Source organism: Melozone crissalis, unplaced genomic scaffold, assembly GCF_028551555.1.
Source record: "Melozone crissalis strain CALT ecotype California unplaced genomic scaffold, PUWL_Pcris_2 ptg000054l_1, whole genome shotgun sequence".
In the NCBI taxonomy this organism is placed as follows: Eukaryota; Metazoa; Chordata; class Aves; order Passeriformes; family Passerellidae; genus Melozone; species Melozone crissalis.
The window spans coordinates 496,570-514,256 of NW_026535832.1; the positions used below are offsets into that span (position 1 = coordinate 496,570).

At 56.8% G+C, this 17,687-nt stretch overlaps 3 protein-coding genes across 5 annotated transcripts in view; 1 reads left to right on the top strand and 2 right to left on the bottom strand.

The window, feature by feature from the left end:
• TMEM161A (transmembrane protein 161A) overlaps positions 1-17,687 on the bottom strand; it is a 119,663-nt gene that overhangs the window by 30,949 nt on the left and 71,027 nt on the right. The window lies entirely within an intron of this gene.
• COPE (COPI coat complex subunit epsilon) lies at positions 380-6,138 on the bottom strand. Of its 2 annotated transcripts, none has more exons than XM_054286612.1 (10): positions 5,992-6,138; positions 5,552-5,614; positions 4,919-5,025; positions 4,575-4,727; positions 4,022-4,075; positions 3,698-3,779; positions 2,796-2,912; positions 1,952-2,020; positions 1,130-1,204; positions 380-665 (listed from the first exon to the last, which is right to left on the bottom strand). In XM_054286612.1, exons 1-10 carry the CDS (start codon positions 6,106-6,108, stop codon positions 618-620), a joined length of 885 nt encoding a protein of 294 aa, XP_054142587.1. In that variant the 5' UTR covers positions 6,109-6,138; the 3' UTR covers positions 380-617. The 2 variants fall into 2 exon arrangements, with proteins under 2 accessions (XP_054142587.1, XP_054142586.1); XM_054286611.1 differs by having other exon boundaries at positions 2,796-2,951.
• On the top strand, positions 6,553-16,012 carry DDX49 (DEAD-box helicase 49). The gene is made up of 13 exons (XM_054286599.1): positions 6,553-6,667; positions 6,989-7,112; positions 7,572-7,657; positions 8,990-9,111; positions 9,717-9,904; positions 10,659-10,799; positions 11,283-11,358; positions 11,439-11,515; positions 12,513-12,610; positions 13,346-13,420; positions 14,133-14,221; positions 14,354-14,425; positions 15,586-16,012. Exons 1-13 carry the CDS (start codon positions 6,553-6,555, stop codon positions 15,787-15,789), a joined length of 1,467 nt encoding a protein of 488 aa, XP_054142574.1. The 3' UTR covers positions 15,790-16,012.

Sequence of the window (17,687 nt, forward strand, 5' to 3'; positions counted from 1 at the left end):
TAATAAAAAAAAAATCTAAAATTCCTAAAAAATCTTAAAAAAATCCAGGTTGGACCCTGCAGGGATTAAGGAAATTCCCATGGGGATTTCTGTTAAAATAATTCCTAAAAAATCCAGGTTGGATCTGGTTTATATCTGGGAAATTCCATGAGGATTTCTGCCAAAATAATTCCTAAAAAATCTTGTTTGGATCTCGCAGGGATTGGGGAAAATTCTAAATCTCCGCCACAACAAATCCTAAAAAATTCAGGTTGGAGCCAGCAGGGGTTGGTGACAAGGACACTGCAGGAGGGACACCACACTCAGCCTGAGCCTATTACAGGAAAATTATTTTAATTTTTTTATTTTTTATTTATTTATTTATTTATTTATTTTTATTCTTTTGGGGTTTTCCCTCTCACCAGGGGTTTTCATCCCAAAGGAATTTTCAGAAGGGCAGGAGATGATGCAGAATTTGGGATGGATCCTGGAGATGCTGGAATTTCCCCTTCCCACCCTCCCAGCAGGACCAGAAGGGATTTTTTGGGTCCCAAGGGAGATATTTTGGTTTCCAGAAGAGACTTTTTGGGTCCCAAAGGGATTTTTTGGGTCCCAAAGGGATTTTTCGGGTGCCAGGCTCAGGCACTGGGCGCATACTGCAGGGCCAGGCGGTCAAAGTCGTTCTCCTGCAATCACAGCCAAAAATAAATGGAATTAATTAATCATTAATTAATCATTGAATAATGACTACCAATCAATCCCCCTCCAATTTACATTGATTACCTCTCCCCTAGCTGAACCCACCACAACCAGCTCCCTAAAACCAAATTAATTCCAATTTATCTCGTTGAAATTAACACTAAATTACAGCAAATCGCATTTATCCCTTTTTTTGTCTTTTGCTGCTTTTCCCTTCCCCTCTCCCCAAATTCCCTCTCATATTTTTTCCTGTTTTGAGCCCAAATTTCCACCTGGATTAAAAATCTGCATCTCAGAGCTTTTCTTCCAGCCTTGGGATTCCCAAAATGAAAAACTGAATGAGACTGAGCTGCCCTCTGGGATTTAATTCCCCTGGCTCCATCAGAACGGGGGAAAATTCAATTTATTTGCCTTATTTCTGTTATTATTCCTATTTTCTGCCATCCCCTACCTTGGCCTGGTACTCCTGGATGAAGGGATGGTTTTTGTGAGCATCCTTCAGCTGGGACAGGTAACGATTGGTGACCTGGGGGGGACAAAAAAATTCAATTTTGGGACGGCAGAGTGGCACAAATCCCACCTAAATGTGGGGTTTTTACACCTAAAATCCTGATTGTCTCACTGTCCCAGTTCAAACCAGTAGGACCCATGCACACGCTTGAAATAAAGAATAAAACACTTCAAAAAATCAACTTTCAGCGGTGGCTCCAAGTTAAAAAATAAAAAATCAGGAAAAGCTGAACTTGCAACTCCAAGTGTTTTTTTGCTGCCCAGTTTTTTCCTCAGTAACGTGGAATTCTGGATTCTGGAGTGGTTTGGGTTGGAAGGGACCTCAAGGACCATTAAATTCCATGGGAAAAGCTAAATTCCCCAAATTCCCCAAATCCCAAACAGCTCCCTGTGAGCTGCCCGTGCCCAAAATGGCCCTAAAAGGATCCCATTTATTCCCAAAATTATTCCAGAATAATCCTATTTATCCCCAAAATGGTCCAGTTTATCCCCAAAATGAGCCCAAAATGCCCCCATTTATTCCCCAAATGACCCCATTTATCCCCAAAATGACCCCATTTACCCCAAAATGAGCCCATTTACCCCCAAAATGACCCCATTCACTCCAAAATGAGCCCAAAATGACCCCATTTATCCCCAAAATAATCCCATTTATTTCCAAAATGAGCCCCAAATTACCTCTTTTACCCCCAAAATGACCCCATTTATTCCCCAAAATGACCCCATTTCCCCCCAAAACGAGCCCGTTTCCCCCAGGTCTCACCTCGGGGGCCTTGCCCAGGTGCTGGGACAGCACCACCAGGTTCAGCAGCGTCTCAGGGTGCCCGCTGTCCTGCAGAAATGGGGTGAGCACAGCAAAAGGGGCTGGGGGATCCCTGACAGGGGTCTGGGGACTCTGGGGTGGGACCCCCAGGGAAATCCCTGCCTGCCCCAGGGCTGGGACCCACCTGGGATCGCGCAGGTGGAATGGAACGGGTGGAAAAATAAAATAAAATAAAATAAAATAAAATAAAATAAAATAAAATAACCAATAAAATAAAATAACCAATAAAATAACCAATAAAATAACTAATAAAATAACCAATAAAATAAAATAACCAACAAAATAAAATACAAGAAGTAAAATACAAAATAAAATACTAGGAATGTGAAATAAAATATAAAATAAAATACTAAAATAAAATTAAAATAAAAATAATAAATAACCAATAAAATTTAATAAAATACAATACAATACAATAAACAAAATATAAAATAAAATACTATAAGTGCGAAATGAAATAAAATGCTGAAATGAAATAAAATAAAATATCCAAACCACTCTGCAAGCCCAAGCACAGCGAGGTGGATCCCTAAATTGCCTTTGCTTTGGATTTGAGCAGGAAAACTGGGAATTCAGGGCTGTCCCTTGTCCCTGTGGGAATTTGGGCTGTCCCTTGTCCATCTGGGGCTGTCCCCTGTCCCTGAGGGATTTCTCTGGCTCTGTCCCTGTGGCTCTGTCCCTGTCCCCAAGGGAACTCTCTGGGTCTGTCCCTGTCCATCAGGGACTCTCTGGGGCTGTCCCTGTCCCTGTGTCCCTGTCCCCAGGGCACCCCGGGGGTCCCTACCTTGTCCAGGGCCTCCTGGAGCAGCCCCTCGGCCTCGTCCCAGCGGCCCTGGGCCATGGCCGCGGCCGCCTGCCCGTTGAGCAGCAGCAGCGAGGGGCTGGCCCTGTCTGCCAGCTCCTGGAAGGTGTAGAACGCGTCCTGCAGCTTCTCCCCGCCCTGCACGGGACAGACACACGGACAGGCACACACACAGGGTCACCCTGGGCTGGGGAACACTGATTTACAGGCACAGGGTCACTCCTGGGCTGGGGAATGCTGATTTACATCATTGGGGTCATCCCTGGGCTGGGAAATTCTCATTCACAGCCACAGGGTCATGGGAATTCCTGATTTACAGACAGGGTCACTTCTGGGCTGGGAATTCCTTATTTACATCCTCAGGATCATGAGAATTCCTGATCTCCATCCTGGGGGTCACTTCTGGGCTGGGAAACCCTGATTTACAGACAGGGGTCACTCCTGGGCTGGGGAATTCTGATTTACATCTTTGGGGTCATCCCTGGGCTGCGAAATTCTCATTTACAGCCACAGGGTCATGGGGACTCCTGATCTCCATCCTCAGGATCATCCCTGGGCTGGGAATTCCTGATCTCCATCCTTGGGGTCACTTCTGGCCTGGGAAATCCTGATTTACAGCCTCAGGGTCATGGGACCTCCCCATTCCCATTCTCAAGGTCATTCCTCATTTGGGAAATCCTGATTTCCACGCTTGGGGTCATCCCCAAACTCGGTGGTTTTGCCTCATTCCCAAAGCTCTTTGGGGACATTCTGTGTCCTGGAGCCTGGCTGGGGCAGCAGAGCAGCTCCCTGGGGAATTGGGGATGTTTTGAGGATGTTCTGGGGACGTTCTGGGGACGTTTTGGGGACGTTCTGGGGCCATCTGGCTCCCCCTGGGTACCCACCAGGGCCAGGTTGACCCAGGCTGTGGCCAGCTGTGTCAGGGTGGCATCCTCATCCTGCTCCTGCATCTTCTTCAGCTCCTTCCTGCAGGACAGGTGGGAATCACAAAGGAAAAGGGATCTCAGCACAAAACCGAACAAACTGGGGCTTTCCCCTCGAGGTTTCTGGGGTTTATTGCACCAGGAGAGGCCTGGCTTGGCTCCTGGAAACGGGGAAGGAGAAGGGAAAAGGAAAATGGGGAAAAGGGGAAAAGGGGAAAAGGGGAAAAGGGGAAAAGGGGAAAAGGGGAAAAGGGGAAAAGGGGAAAAGACAAAGCCCAGTCCCACCTGGCCAGGTCGAGCCTGTCGAGCTTCAGCAGGATCTGGATCGTCATGGCCAGGCTGCAGGGACAGAGCACAGGGACTGAGCCAGCTGCACTCACCCCAAACCCCACCTGGACGGTCCTGAGGGTGCTCCTGACCCCAAACCCCACCTGGGACGGTCCTGAGGGTGCTCCTGACCCCAAACCCCACCTGGGACGGTGCTGAGGGTCCCTCCTGACCCCAAACCCCACCTGGGACGGTGCTGAGGGTGCTCCTGACCCCAAACCCCACCTGGACGGTCCTGAGGGTCCCCCCTGACCCCAAACCCCACCTGGGACGGTCCTGAGGGTCCCTCCCAACCCAAACTCTGAGCCTGTGACCCCATTTTGGGATGCCCTGACCATTCCAGGCTGTCCCTCAGGTGCAGATCCCCATTTTTGGGGTTCCCTGACCATTCCAGGCTGGTTTTGGGGATGATGTGACCCCGTTTTTAGCATCCCCTCACCACTCCAGGCTGTGCCTCTGGTGCAGGGCTGGTTCTGGGGAGGATCTGACCCTGTTTTTGGGGTCCCCTCACCATTCCAGGCTGTCCCCTTGGTGCAGGGCCCTCAGGGCAGCGTCGGGGTCCTGCTGGTGGCAGTAGATGGACGCTGCCATCAGCAGGAAGGTGCTGTTGGCCACGTCCACGCTCTTGGCCATCTTCTTGTCCAGCTCTGCCACGATGGAGTCCCTGGGGGGGACAAGGGGAAATGGGGGGAAAATGGGGGGAGGAGAATGGGATAAAATGGGGGAAAAAATGGGGAAAAACAGGTGAGAAAATGGGGGAAAATTGGGAGAAAACGGGGGAGAATGAGGGGGAGAAAATGGGGGGGGAATGGGATAAAATGGGGAAGAAAATACCCCCCCAAACCCCCGGCTCACCTCTGGTTCTGGCTGTCGCTGGCCAGGAACTGAGCAAACATCCTGACAGACTGCAGCTCGGGGCTGGGGCTGCCCTGCAGCTCGTCCAGAACCACCCCAAACTTCCTCTGGAACACAGGAACAGGCAGGGGGATCAGGGGGAGGGAAAAAGGGAGAGAGAAAAGAAGGGGGGAAAAGGGGGGAAAAGAAAGGAAAAAAAAAAAAGAAAAAAAACAAGGAAAAAACCAAGGCAAAAACAGGGGAAAAAAAAGGGAAAAAAAAAGGAAAAGACAAGGAAGAGAACAAGGACAAAACAAGGAAAACAACAAGGAAAAACAAACAAGGAAAAACAAACAAGAAAAAAAAAACAAGGAAAAAAAAACCAAGGAAAACAACAAGGAAAAGAAGGAAGGGCAGAGCGAGCAGGAAAAGAAGGAAAATCCAAAAAAGCAGGAGAGAAGGGAGAGAAGGGAGGTTGGGGTTTGAGCAGCGCTCTCAAGGATCTGCAGGGACAGGACCCAGGGATGGGATTTGGGAATCCCAGGGCCCAGGGAACGGATTTGGGAATCCCAGGGCCCAGGGAATGGATTTGGGAATCCCAGGGCCCAGGGAACGGATTTGGGAATCCCAGGGCTTTACCCCTCCCAGGCTCACCTGGGCGATGTAGGATCGGAACAGGAACACGTCCCGCTCGACCTCCTGCTGGGGGCTGCTGGGCTGAGGGGGCAAATGGGGAATCCTCAGGGCTGTGGGGACCCCAAAACAGCCCCACACAAACAGCCCCATAAAACCAACCCCACACAAACTAACCCCACACAAACCAACCCCACACAAACCAGCCCCACACAAACAATCCCACACAAACAATCCCACACAAACCAACCCCACACAAACCAACCCCACACAAACCAGCCCCACACAAACCAACCCCACACAAACAATCCCACACAAACAATCCCACACAAACAATCCCACACAAACAATCCCACACAAACCAGCCCCACACAAACAATCCCACACAAACAATCCCACACAAACCAACCCCACACAAACCAACCCCCCTCCGCAGCCCCGGGAGCCGCGGCGGGCCGGACCTTGGCGCGCTGGGCCTCGTTGATGGCGGCCTGGAAGGCGCCGATGTAGAAGCTGTTGCGGAGGTCGAACAGCTCGTCCGCCTCCCCCGCCGGGGCCGCGCCCGTCCCGGCCGCCATCGCCGCAGACACGAACCCGGAAGCGCCCGCGCCGCGCGGGCTGCCGGGAGCCGCCGTCGCCATGGGAACAGCCAATAGCAACGCGAGGAGGGGGAGACGTCACAAAAAGCGACGTGTAGGCGGGGTCAGAGCGAGACGACCAATGAGCGGCCCGCGTGGCGATGACGCCATCGGGGCGGGGTTAGAGCGAGTCGACCAATGAGCGACGAACACGGTGCTGATGCAATGGGGGCGGGGTTAGAGCCACCCAGCCAATGAGCGGCGGGCACGGCGGTGACGCCATCAGGGCGGAGTTAGAGAGAGCCGGCCAATGAGCGGTGAGACTAGCGATGACGCCATCGGGGCGCGCGGCGCCGCGCGTGGGCGGGGTCAGAGCCAGCCGGCCAATGAGCGGCGCGCACGGCGGTGACGCCATCAGTACGCGCGGAAGCGGCGGAGCGCGGCATGGCGGAGTTCCGTGCGCTCGGGCTGGCGCCGTGGCTGGCGGAGCAGGCTCGGCAGGTGGGGCTGCTCCGGCCCACGCCCGTGCAGGCCGCCTGCATCCCGGCCGTGCTGCAGGGTGAGCGCCGCGGGAATCAGGGCCGGGAACGGCCCCGGGACGGCCATGGGCGGGCCCCGGTCCTTCCCGCGAACGCCGCTCCCGGTCCCCGTCCCACCCCCGGGACCGGCCCCTCAGCGTCCCCATCCCTCCCTCGGGCCCGGCCGTTCTCCCTCCCGTGCCCCGGCCCCGAGCCTATTCCCGTCCCCGTGCCTCGGTCCCGTTCCCATTCCCTTTCCCCGTTCTCCGGTCCCGTTCCCATCCCCCTTCCCCGTTTCCCTTTCCCCGTTCCCGGTTCCCATTTGCCGTTCCCCGTTCCCGCTGACTGCCGGTTCCCCGCAGGCCGGGACTGCCTGGGCTGTGCGCAGACGGGCAGCGGGAAGACGGCGGCGTTCGTGCTGCCGGTGCTGCACGTGCTGGCGCAGGACCCGTACGGCATCTTCTGCCTCGTGCTCACCCCCACCCGGTACCGGCGCCGCGGGGGGAACCGGGGGGAGCCCTGGGGTAACCGGGGAGAGCTTGGGGGGTCCCGGGGAACGGGGGGGAACCAGAGAGAGCCCCGGGGCAGGACTGGGGGAACCGGGGGGAGTGCTGGGGGTACCATTGGGAGCCCCGGGGAGTTCTGGGGGAGCTCTGGGGGGGCCCTGGGCAGTTCTGGGGGAGCTCTGGGAGGGCCCTGGGCAGTTTTGGGGGAGCTCTGGGGGGGCCCTGGGCAGTTCTGGGGGAGCTCTGGGGGGGCCCTGGGCAGTTCTGGGGGAGCTCTGGGGGGGCCCTGGGCAGTTCTGGGGGAGCTCTGGGGGGGCCCTGGGCAGTTCTGGGGGAGCTCTGGGGGGGCCCTGGGCAGTTCTGGGGGAGCTCTGGGGGGGCCCTGGGCAGTTTTGGGGTCCCCCCGGTCCCGCTGACCCGTTGTCCCCCCTCCGTGCAGGGAGCTGGCGTACCAGATCGCCGAACAGTTCCGGGTGCTGGGCAAACCCCTGGGGCTCAAGGACTGCGTGGTGGTGGGGGGGCTCGGTGAGTCTGGGGGGCACTGGGGGGGCTCGGTGAGTCTGGGGGGGCTCGGTGAGTCTGGGGGGCACTGGGGGGCACTGGGGGGGCTCGGTGAGTCTGGGGGGCACTGGGGGGTCTGGGGGGGCTCGGTGAGTCTGGGGGGGTCCTGCCCTGTTCCCACTGTTCCCATTCCCAGTGTTTCTGTCATTCCCAGCCAGTCTGTGTGTCCGTCCCAGACATGGTGTCGCAGGCCCTGGCTCACATTCCCTGTCTGTCCGTCTGTCCCAGACATGGTGTCCCAGCCCCATTCCCATTGTCTGTCTGTCCGTCTGTCCCAGACATGGTGTCCCAGCCCCATTCCCATTGTCTGTCTGTCCCAGACATGGTGTCCCAGCCCCATTCCCATTGTCTGTCTGTCCGTCTGTCCCAGACATGGCGTCCCAGCCCCATTCCCATTGTCTGTCTGTCCGTCTGTCCCAGACATGGTGTCCCAGCCCCATTCCCATTGTCTGTCTGTCCGTCTGTCCCAGACATGGTGTCCCAGCCCCATTCCCATTGTCTGTCTGTCCGTCTGTCCCAGACATGGTGTCCCAGCCCCATTCCCATTGTCTGTCTGTCCGTCTGTCCCAGACATGGTGTCCCAGCCCCATTCCCATTGTCTGTCTGTCCGTCTGTCCCAGACATGGTGTCCCAGCCCCATTCCCATTGTCTGTCTGTCCCAGACATGGTGTCCCAGCCCCATTCCCATTGTCTGTCTGTCCGTCTGTCCCAGACATGGTGTCCCAGCCCCATTCCCATTGTCTGTCTGTCCGTCTGTCCCAGACATGGTGTCCCAGCCCCATTCCCATTGTCTGTCTGTCCGTCTGTCCCAGACATGGTGTCCCAGCCCCATTCCCATTGTCTGTCTGTCCGTCTGTCCCAGACATGGTGTCCCAGCCCCATTCCCATTGTCTGTCTGTCCCAGACATGGTGTCCCAGCCCCATTCCCATTGTCTGTCTGTCCCAGACATGGTGTCCCAGCCCCATTCCCATTGTCTGTCTGTCCGTCTGTCCCAGACATGGTGTCCCAGCCCCATTCCCATTGTCTGTCTGTCCATCTGTCCCAGACATGGTGTCCCAGCCCCATTCCCATTGTCTGTCTGTCTGTCTGTCCCAGACATGGTGTCCCAGGCCCATTCCCATTGTCTGTCTGTCCGTCTGTCCCAGACATGGTGTCCCAGCCCCATTCCCATTGTCTGTCTGTCCGTCTGTCCCAGACATGGTGTCCCAGCCCCATTCCCATTGTCTGTCTGTCTGTCTGTCCCAGACATGGTGTCCCAGCCCCATTCCCATTCCCTGTCTGTCTGTCCATCCCAGACATGGTGTCCCAGGCCCTGGCCCTGTCCCGCAGGCCCCACGTGGTCGTGGCCACCCCCGGGCGCCTGGCCGACCACCTGCGCAGCTCCAGCACCTTCAGCCTCAGCAAGCTGCGCTTCCTGGTGAGCCCCAAACCGCCCTGGGGCTCCCCAGGGTCCCGAGGGGTTCCCCCCATCCCTGGGGACATTCCCAGGAATCCTCCTGGGTTTCCTCCATCCCTGGCTGGATTCCTGGGAATCCTGAGGGGTTCCCCCCATCCCTGGGCCCATTTCCTGGGTTCCCTGGTGCATTCCCTGTGGCGTTCCCTGGTGGATCCTGGGCTCTGTGCGTTTCCCTGGTGGCTCCCTGGGTTTCCCTGGGTTTCCCTGGGTTTCCCTGGTGGTTCCCTGGTGGATCCCTGGGTTTCCCTGGGTTTCCCTGGTGGCTCCCTGGTGGATCCCTGGGTTTCCCTGGTGGCTCCCTGGTGGTTCCCTGGTGGATCCCTGGGTTTCCCTGGGTTTCCCTGGTGGTTCCCTGGTGGATCCTGGGTTTCCCTGGTGGTTCCCTGGTGGATCCCTGGGTTTCCCTGGTGGTTCCCTGGTGGTTCCCTGGGTTTCCCTGGGTTTCCCTGGGTTTCCCTGGTGGTTCCCTGGTGGATCCCTGGGTTTCCCTGGTGGTTCCCTGGTGGTTCCCTGGGTTTCCCCGGTGCCTCCCTGGCACTGCCAGCCCCTGAGGGTGCCGTTGCCAGGTTCTGGACGAGGCTGACCGCCTGCTGGAGCAGGGCAGCGCCGATTTCAGCGCGGACCTGGAGCTGATCCTGGGCGCGGTGCCCGCGCGCCGCCAGACGCTGCTGTTCAGCGCCACCCTGACGGGCACCCTGTGCCAGCTGCGGGGCCTGGCTGCCAACAGCCCCTTCTTCTGGGAGGCCCCGGCCCCGTGAGTGCCCAGGGTGCCCCCGTTTGCCCGGGCTTTGGCTGCTTCTCCTCCTTTCCCTGGGGTTTGGTTCCTTCTGCTGCCTTTTCCTGGGGTTTGGTTCCTTCTCCTCCTTTTCCTGGGGTTTGGTTCCTTCTCCTCCTTTCCCTGGGGTTTGGCTCCTTCTGCTGCCTTTTCCTGGGGTTTGGTTCCTTCTCCTCCTTTTCCTGGGGTTTGGCTCCTTCTGCTGCCTTTTCCTGTGCTGGTGGTGCTGAGGCGCTGCCAGGGATTTGGGGGTGCTGGGAGAAGGACGTGGAGGGCATGGAGGGGGTCCTGGAAAGGGCTGGGAATTCCTGAGAGAGACGAGAATTCCTGGAGGGGCTGGGAATGGTTTGGAGAATTCCTGAGGGAGCTGGGAAGGGGCTGGAGAATTCCTGAGGGATACGAGAAAGGAGAACTCTTGAGGGAGTTGGGAATTCCTGAGGGAGCTGGGAATGGTTTGGAGAATTCCTGAGGAGCTGGGAAGGGCCCAGCCTGGAGCAGAGCAGGATCAGATCAGGGGCACATTCCCAATGCCCACAAGTCCCCAGCAGGAGGGGACAGCCAGGAGGGTCCCGGGGACACCAGGACAGGAGGGAGCAGCCCCAGGTGGGACCTCAGCAGGAATTTCCTCATGGAAAGGGAGCAGCAGTCAGGGCAGGGCTGGGGGTGCTGTGGGTGATCCTGGGGGCCTTTCCCAGCCTCAGGGACCCCGATGTCCCTGTCCCTGTCCCTGCAGGGTGAGGACAGTGGAGGGGCTGGAGCAGAGGTACCTGCTGGTGCCCGAGGCGCTCAAGGACGCCTACCTGGTGCACCTGGTGCAGAGCTTCCAGGACCAGCACGAGGACTGGGCCATCATCATCTTCACCAAGACCTGCAAGTGAGAGCTCTGCTCCTTTTCCTGCTCCCTTTTCTTGCTCCTTTTCCTGCTCCCTTTTACTTTTCTTGCTCCCTTTTCCTTTTCCTGCTCCCTTTCTTTCCCCCTTTTCCTGCTCCTTTTCCTGCTCCCTTTTCCCTTTCCTGCTCCCTTTTCCCTTTCCTGCTCCCTTTTCCTTTTCCTTCTCCTTTTCCTGCTCCTTTTCCTGCTCCCTTTCCTTCCTCCTGTTCTCCTCCCTGTCCCAGTTTTCCCACCCCTGGAATTGTCCCAGGCCATGCTGGAGCACCCCAGGGTTGTTGGAGATATCATAAAAGAGGGGAAAAATGAGAATTTTGGGAATTGCACCCAGAAACGTGAAGTTTCTGTCCCATTTTCCCACCCCAGGAGTGTCCCAGGGATTGTCCCAGTGCCTGCCTGTCCCAGCCCTGTCCTGCTCCATCCCCTGGTGCCTCCTGAGGATTGTCCTGATGTTTCCCTCCCCTGCAGGGACTGCCAGGTGCTGAACATGATGCTGAGGAAGTTCAGCTTCCCCTCGGTGGCCCTGCACTCCATGATGAAGCAGGTGAGGCTGCAGGGCCCTGCCAGGGGCTGCTCCCACCTGGGATCTCCTGCCAGCCCTCACCTGGAACGTTCCCCTCACAGAAACAGAGGTTTGCAGCTCTGGCCAAGTTCAAGTCCAGCATCTTCAAGATCCTCATTGCCACAGACGTGGCTGCCAGGTAAAGGCAGAGCTCTCCCCTGCCCTGGGTTTGTTCACTCAGGCTGGGTTTAGCAGGATCAGGGCCTGAAATGCCCCAGATTTGGGTGGGACAGGCTCTCCCACCTGGGTTTGTTCTCCAGAACCAGTTTGGGCTGAGTTTAGCCAGACCAGACCCTCAAATGCCCCAAATTTGGATGGGACGGGCTCTTCCCAGCCTGACTGAGCTGGGTTTGGGGCCTGGGGGTGCTGAGGGGCTCCTGGGGCTGCTCCAAGGGGACAGGGAATTGCTGGGCCCTGAGGAAGGAATTAGGGAGTTGTTGAACTGGGAGGAGTTGGGGAATTGTTGAATTGGGGAATTGTTGAGCTCTGAGAGAGGAATTAGGGAATTGTTGAACCCTGAAGAAGGAATTAGGGAATTGTTATGAGGAAGGCATTTCTCCTCCAACCAGCCGATAAAGGCTTTATCCATGGGATTCTGGGGCTTTTGGAGAAGGCAGGAATTGAGCAGATCCCTGCCACAGTGGCAGTGTCCCTGCCCAAGGCAAGGCAAGCACCAAAGGTGTGTTAATGTCCCTCCCACCCCAAACACTGTGCCATCGACAATCCTGTGCTATTTAAGCTGTTTTCCCCCACCTGTTTTTTCCCTGGATTGCAGAGGTTTGGACATCCCAGCAGTGCAGGTTGTCATCAATCCTGTGCTATTTAAGCTGTTTTCCCTCACCTGGCTGTGTTTTTCCCTGATTTGCAGAGGTTTGGACATCCCAGCAGTGCAGGTTGTCATCAATCCTGTGCTATTTAAGCTGTTTTCCCTCACCTGTTTTTCCCTGGATTGCAGAGGTTTGGACATCCCAGCAGTGCAGGTTGTCATCAATCCTGTGCTATTTAAGCTGTTTTCCCTCACCTGTTTTTTCCCTGATTTGCAGAGGTTTGGACATCCCAGCAGTGCAGGTTGTCATCAATCCTGTGCTATTTAAGCTGTTTTCCCTCACCTGGCTGTGTTTTTCCCTGATTTGCAGAGGTTTGGACATCCCAGCAGTGCAGGTTGTCATCAACCACAACACCCCAGGGCTGCCCAAGATCTACATCCACCGCGTGGGACGCACGGCACGGGCAGGTCGGGGGCTCCCCACGGGGGGACAGAGCCCAGGGAGGGGACACAGGGGCACCCCCACAGCACCCTCAGCACCGTGGGCATTCCTGCAAGGCAGGGAACCATCAGGAGAGTGCTCAGGATGGAATGGAGCCAGGAATTCCACCAAGGAATGGAGCAGGACAGGGCTGGGACAGGCAGGCACTGCCCAGGGCGCTCCAGCATGGCCTGGGACAGTTGCAGGGACACCTCCCATTTCTGCCTTTAGTTCCCCAAATCCTCATTTTCCCCTCCTTTAAGACGCCTCCCGCTATCCCAGAGGGCTCCAGAATAACCTGGGACAACTCCTGGGGTGGGAAAAGTGGCACAACTCCAGGGACACCTCCCATTTCTGTGTGTGATTCCCAAAATCCTCATTTTCCCCCTCGTTTATGACACCTCCAACAATCCTGAGGTGCTCCAGCATGGCCTGGGACAATTCCAGGGATGGGACAGGCAGGGACACCTCCCATTTCTGTGTGTAATTCCCAAAATCCTCATTTTCCTCCTCCTTTAAGGCACCCCTGGGGTCCTGCCCTGGGTGTGTGAGGGTGGATCACAGCCCTGCTGGATTTAATGGGATCATTAATGGCATTGTCAGGGCCAGCAGAGCTCTGTGAGCACCCAGCCTGGCTCCTGGGGATGGAGGGCTTGGGAGTGCCCTGGGTCCATCCCCCTGTGCCTGCCAGGATTGTCCCGTGCTGTTTTTAACCCTTTCAGGGAGGAAGGGCATGGCCATCACCCTGGTGACACAGTACGACATCCACCTGGTGCACGCCATCGAGGAGGAGATCAGTGAGTGGGGCTGGGCCCTCCTTCCCCTTCCCTTCCCTTTCCCTTCCCAGAACTGCTCCATCCCTGATTTGGGGTCCCTGGCTGGCTCAGGCAGGACCCTGCTCGTGTCCCTGCTGCTTTTGGTGGAGCAGAAATTGTGTGGGGCTGTTCTTGATGAAAGCAGCTGCTGCTTCCTGAAAAACAGGGCTCACATTCCCTGTTCCCATCTTCACATTCCCCATTCCACTCCTCAGGTTCACACTCCCTATTCCACTCTTAAGGATGTGGAGCCATTCCATTCCTAGTCCTTATTCCAAGCTTCAGATTCCCTATTCCAATCTTCGGGTTCGCATTCCCTGTTCCGTGTATCAGGGTCCCCATTCCCCTCCTCAGCACCCCATTCCCTAGATTTATATTTGTTTGGGAAGCAGCTCCTGGAGCCCCAGTGCTGCAGGAGATGCAGAGGGGAGCCCAGAATGCAGCAGTCCCACATTTACCCACAGAAAACCCCACATTTACCCACAGAAAACCCCACATTTACCCACAGAAAACCCCACATTTACCCACAGAAAACCCCACATTTACCCACAGAAAACGCCAGTGGTACCCCCTGGGCTGTGCTGGGTGTCCCCTGACGGTTTGGGGTTTGTCCCCCTCTGTGTCCCCAGAGCTGCAGCTGCAGGAGTTCTCTATGGGGTTTGTCACTTTGGGCTTTGTCCCCTCACGTCCCCAGAGCTGCAGCTGCCCGAGTTCTCGGTGGAGGAGCAGCTGGTGCTGGACATCCTGACCCAAGTGAACGTCACCAGGAGGGAGTGTGAGATCGTGAGTGGCCCTGGGGCTGGGGGAGCCTGCCTTGCCTCTCTCCCCGTGGTTTTTTGGGGTTTTTCTCAGTTTTTCGGGGGTTTTGCTGCTCAGGGCTGAGGTTTGCGGCTCTGCTGCTCTTCCCTTTGCCAGGAGCTGGAGGGGATGGATTTTGATGAGAAGAAGGAAATCAATAAGAGGAAACAGATGATCCTGGAGGGGAAGGTGAGAGCTGCTGCTCCATGCGCTGGTGAAATGTGGGAAAGGGAAGGACAGCCCCTCTTCCTCTTTCCCTTCCCTTCCCGGCCTGTCCCCATCCTGTCCCCAGTGTCCTGGCTGTGTCCCCAACATCTCTGGGCCTGTCATCATCCTGCCCCCAATGTCCTCAGCCTGTCCCCAGTGTCCGTCCCTGTCCCCAGCCCTTGGTGTCCCCAATGTCCCCATCCCTCAGGACCCGGAGCAGGAGGCGCGGCGCAGGGCGGAGCTGTCCCCAGTGTCCCTGGTGTCCCCGGTGTCCCCAGTGTCCCGGTGTCTGTCCCTCAGGACCCGGAGCAGGAGGCCCACAGGAAGGCGGAGCTGTCCCCAATGTCCCCAATGTCCCCAGTGTCCCCAGTGTCCCCCAGGACCCCGAGCAGGAGGCGCGGCGCAGGGCGGAGCTGTCCCCAATGTCCCCAATGTCCCCCAGGACCCCGAGCAGGAGGCGCGGCGCAGGGCGGAGCTGTCCCCAATGTCCCCAGTGTCCCCAGTGTCCCCAGTGTCCTGGGTGTGTCCCCAGTGTCCCCAATGTCCCCCAGGACCCCGAGCAGGAGGCGCACCGCAGGGCGGAGCTGTCCCCAATGTCCCCAATGTCCCCAATGTCCCCAGTGTCCCCAGTGTCCCCAATGTCCCCCAGGACCCCGAGCAGGAGGCGCGGCGCAGGGCGGAGCTGTCCCCAGTGTCCCCAATGTCCCCAGTGTCCCCAATGTCCCCCAGGACCCCGAGCAGGAGGCGCGGCGCAGGGCGGAGCTGTCCCCAATGTCCCCAATGTCCTGGGTGTGTCCCCAGTGTCCCCAATGTCCCCCAGGACCCCGAGCAGGAGGCGTGGCGCAGGGCGGAGCTGTCCCCAGTGTCCCCAGTGTCCCCAATGTCCCCCAGGACCCCGAGCAGGAGGCGCGGCGCAGGGCGGAGCTGTCCCCAATGTCCCCAATGTCCCCAATGTCCCCAGTGTCCCCAATGTCCCCCAGGACCCCGAGCAGGAGGCGCGGCGCAGGGCGGAGCTGTCCCCAATGTCCCCAATGTCCTGGGTGTGTCCCCAGTGTCCCCAATGTCCCCCAGGACCCCGAGCAGGAGGCGCGGCGCAGGGCGGAGCTGTCCCCAATGTCCCCAATGTCCCCAATGTCCCCCAGGACCCCGAGCAGGAGGCGCGCCGCAGGGCGGAGCTGTCGCGGATCCGCAGCAGGAACAGGGAGTGCCGGCAGAAGCTGCAGCAGAGCCTGCACAGGAGGAGGCAGCTGCAGCTCCGCAGGAAAATGCACAAGAGCATGGAGAGGAGGAGGAGGAAGATGGAGAAGGAGAAGGAAAAGGAGAAGGAGCAGAAGGAGGAGCAGTGACGCGGCTGGGCCCGGCCCGGAGTGCCCTGGAATTGCTGCTGCTTTGGGAAAATTGGGACTGAACTCTTGAATGTGGGCAAAAAACAATGCTGGGGAGGAGGGAAAATCCCAGAACCATTGGGATTGGGATTGGGATTGGGATTGGGATTGGGCTGGGAGGAGCTCAGGGCTCGTCCAGTCCCAGCCTGGCCTTGGACATCCCAGGGATCCAGGGCAGCCTCAGCTCCTCTGGGAATTCCAGCCGGGAATTCCTGCCCAAATCCCACCCAGATTCCCCTTTCCAGTGTAAATCCATTCCCTGTGCCCTGAAATTCCCAAATCCATCCCAAATCCATTCCCTGGCTCCTGAAATTCCCAAATCCATTCCCTGTGTCCTGGGATTCCATCCCAAATCCCAGATCCATTCCCTGTGTCCTGGGATTCCCATCCCAAATCCCAGATCCATTCCCTGTGCCCTGGGATTCCATCCCAAATCCCAGATCCATTCCCTGTGTCCTGGGATTCCCATCCCAAATCCCAGATCCATTCCCTGTGCCCTGGGATTCCATCCCAAATCCCAGATCCATTCCCTGTGCCCTGGGATTCCATCCCAAATCCCAGATCCATTCCCTGTGCCCTGGGATTCCATCCCAAATCCCAGATCCATTCCTTGTGCCCTGGGATTCCCATCCCAAATCCCAGATCCATTCCCTGTGCCCTGGGATTCCCATCCCAAATCCCAGATCCATTCCCTGTGCCCTGGGATTCCATCCCAAATCCCAGATCCATTCCCTGTGCCCTGGGATTCCATCCCAAATCCCAGATCCATTCCCTGTGCCCTGGGATTCCATCCCAAATCCCAGATCCATTCCTTGTGCCCTGGGATTCCCATCCCAAATCCCAGATCCATTCCCTGTGCCCTGGGATTCCCATCCCAAATCCCAGATCCATTCCCTGTGCCCTGGGATTCCATCCCAAATCCCAGATCCATTCCCTGTGCCCTGGGATTCCATCCCAAATCCCAAATCCATTCCCTGTGCCCTGGGATTCCATCCCAAATCCCAGATCCATTCCCTGTGCCCCTCATCCCAAAGCCTCTCCAGCTCCTTGGGAGCCCCTTGCACCTCTGGAAGCAGCTCCAGGTTCTCCTCGGATCCTTCCCTTTGTGCTCAGGGGGAATCTCCAAGAGCTTTTCCCTGCTCATCCCACTCTCCTGTGTGATTAATTTATCCCGTTATTAACGCTCTGGCTGCCTTGTGAATAATTAAAATCCTCATTTGTGAGGCCTCAGCCAGGAGGGCGCTGGGATGGAGCTGCTGCCAGACACAAAAGTAATGCACAAAATGCACAAAAATGCACCAAATGCTGCTGCCAGACACAAAACTGCAGCTTTGTCACCTCTGCAGCACAAGATTTTCCCCTTTGGAAGCACAAAAATAAGGAATTAATCAGGTTAATAAGGAATTAATCAGGGCTACAGAGGGCTCGGAGGGAGGTGTTGGTGCCCCTGCTCTGAAACACAACCAAAAAATAAATAGAATCTTCTGGAAATGGCTGGAATCGGAACCAAAATCCTGTGGAACTGGGGCTCTGGAGCAGCCCAGGGAAGTTTTGTGCTGGTTGGAGCCAGATTTGAGGGAATTGCTGGTGATAAATTGGATTTAATCAGTGAGGAAGGAGGGAACCCAGAGCCATCCATCACAGCCTGCACAAAGCTCTTGTTATTCCCAATGCTGAGCACAGCCCTGAGCTGCTCCACAAGGATTTCCAGAAGGTTCTGGCAAGGATCAGAGTGGCTCCAGCCCAGGAAGGGACCCTGCCTCAGGGACAGCCCCAAACCTGCTGGGAAAATGGGGTTTTTGTGTCAATTTTGTGCATTTTGGTGTCAATTTTGTACATTTTTGTGTCAATTTGCAATG

Excerpts from the sequence above, each read along its gene's own strand:
- DDX49 (XM_054286599.1), top strand. The coding sequence starts at position 6,553 with ATGGCGGAGTTCCGTGCGCTCGGGCTGGCGCCGTGGCTGGCGGAGCAG. Across the intron at positions 9,905-10,658 it reads TTCTGGGAGGCCCCGGCCCC|GGTGAGGACAGTGGAGGGGC; the intron begins GTGAGTGCCCAG and ends CTGTCCCTGCAG. Across the intron at positions 11,359-11,438 it reads TGCACTCCATGATGAAGCAG|AAACAGAGGTTTGCAGCTCT; the intron begins GTGAGGCTGCAG and ends TTCCCCTCACAG.
- COPE (XM_054286611.1), bottom strand. The coding sequence starts at position 6,108 with ATGGCGGCCGGGACGGGCGCGGCCCCGGCGGGGGAGGCGGACGAGCTG. Across the intron at positions 4,728-4,918 it reads AGCGACAGCCAGAACCAGAG|GGACTCCATCGTGGCAGAGC; the intron begins GTGAGCCGGGGG and ends TGTCCCCCCCAG. Across the intron at positions 2,021-2,795 it reads TCCAGGAGGCCCTGGACAAG|GACAGCGGGCACCCTGAGAC; the intron begins GTAGGGACCCCC and ends CCATTTCTGCAG.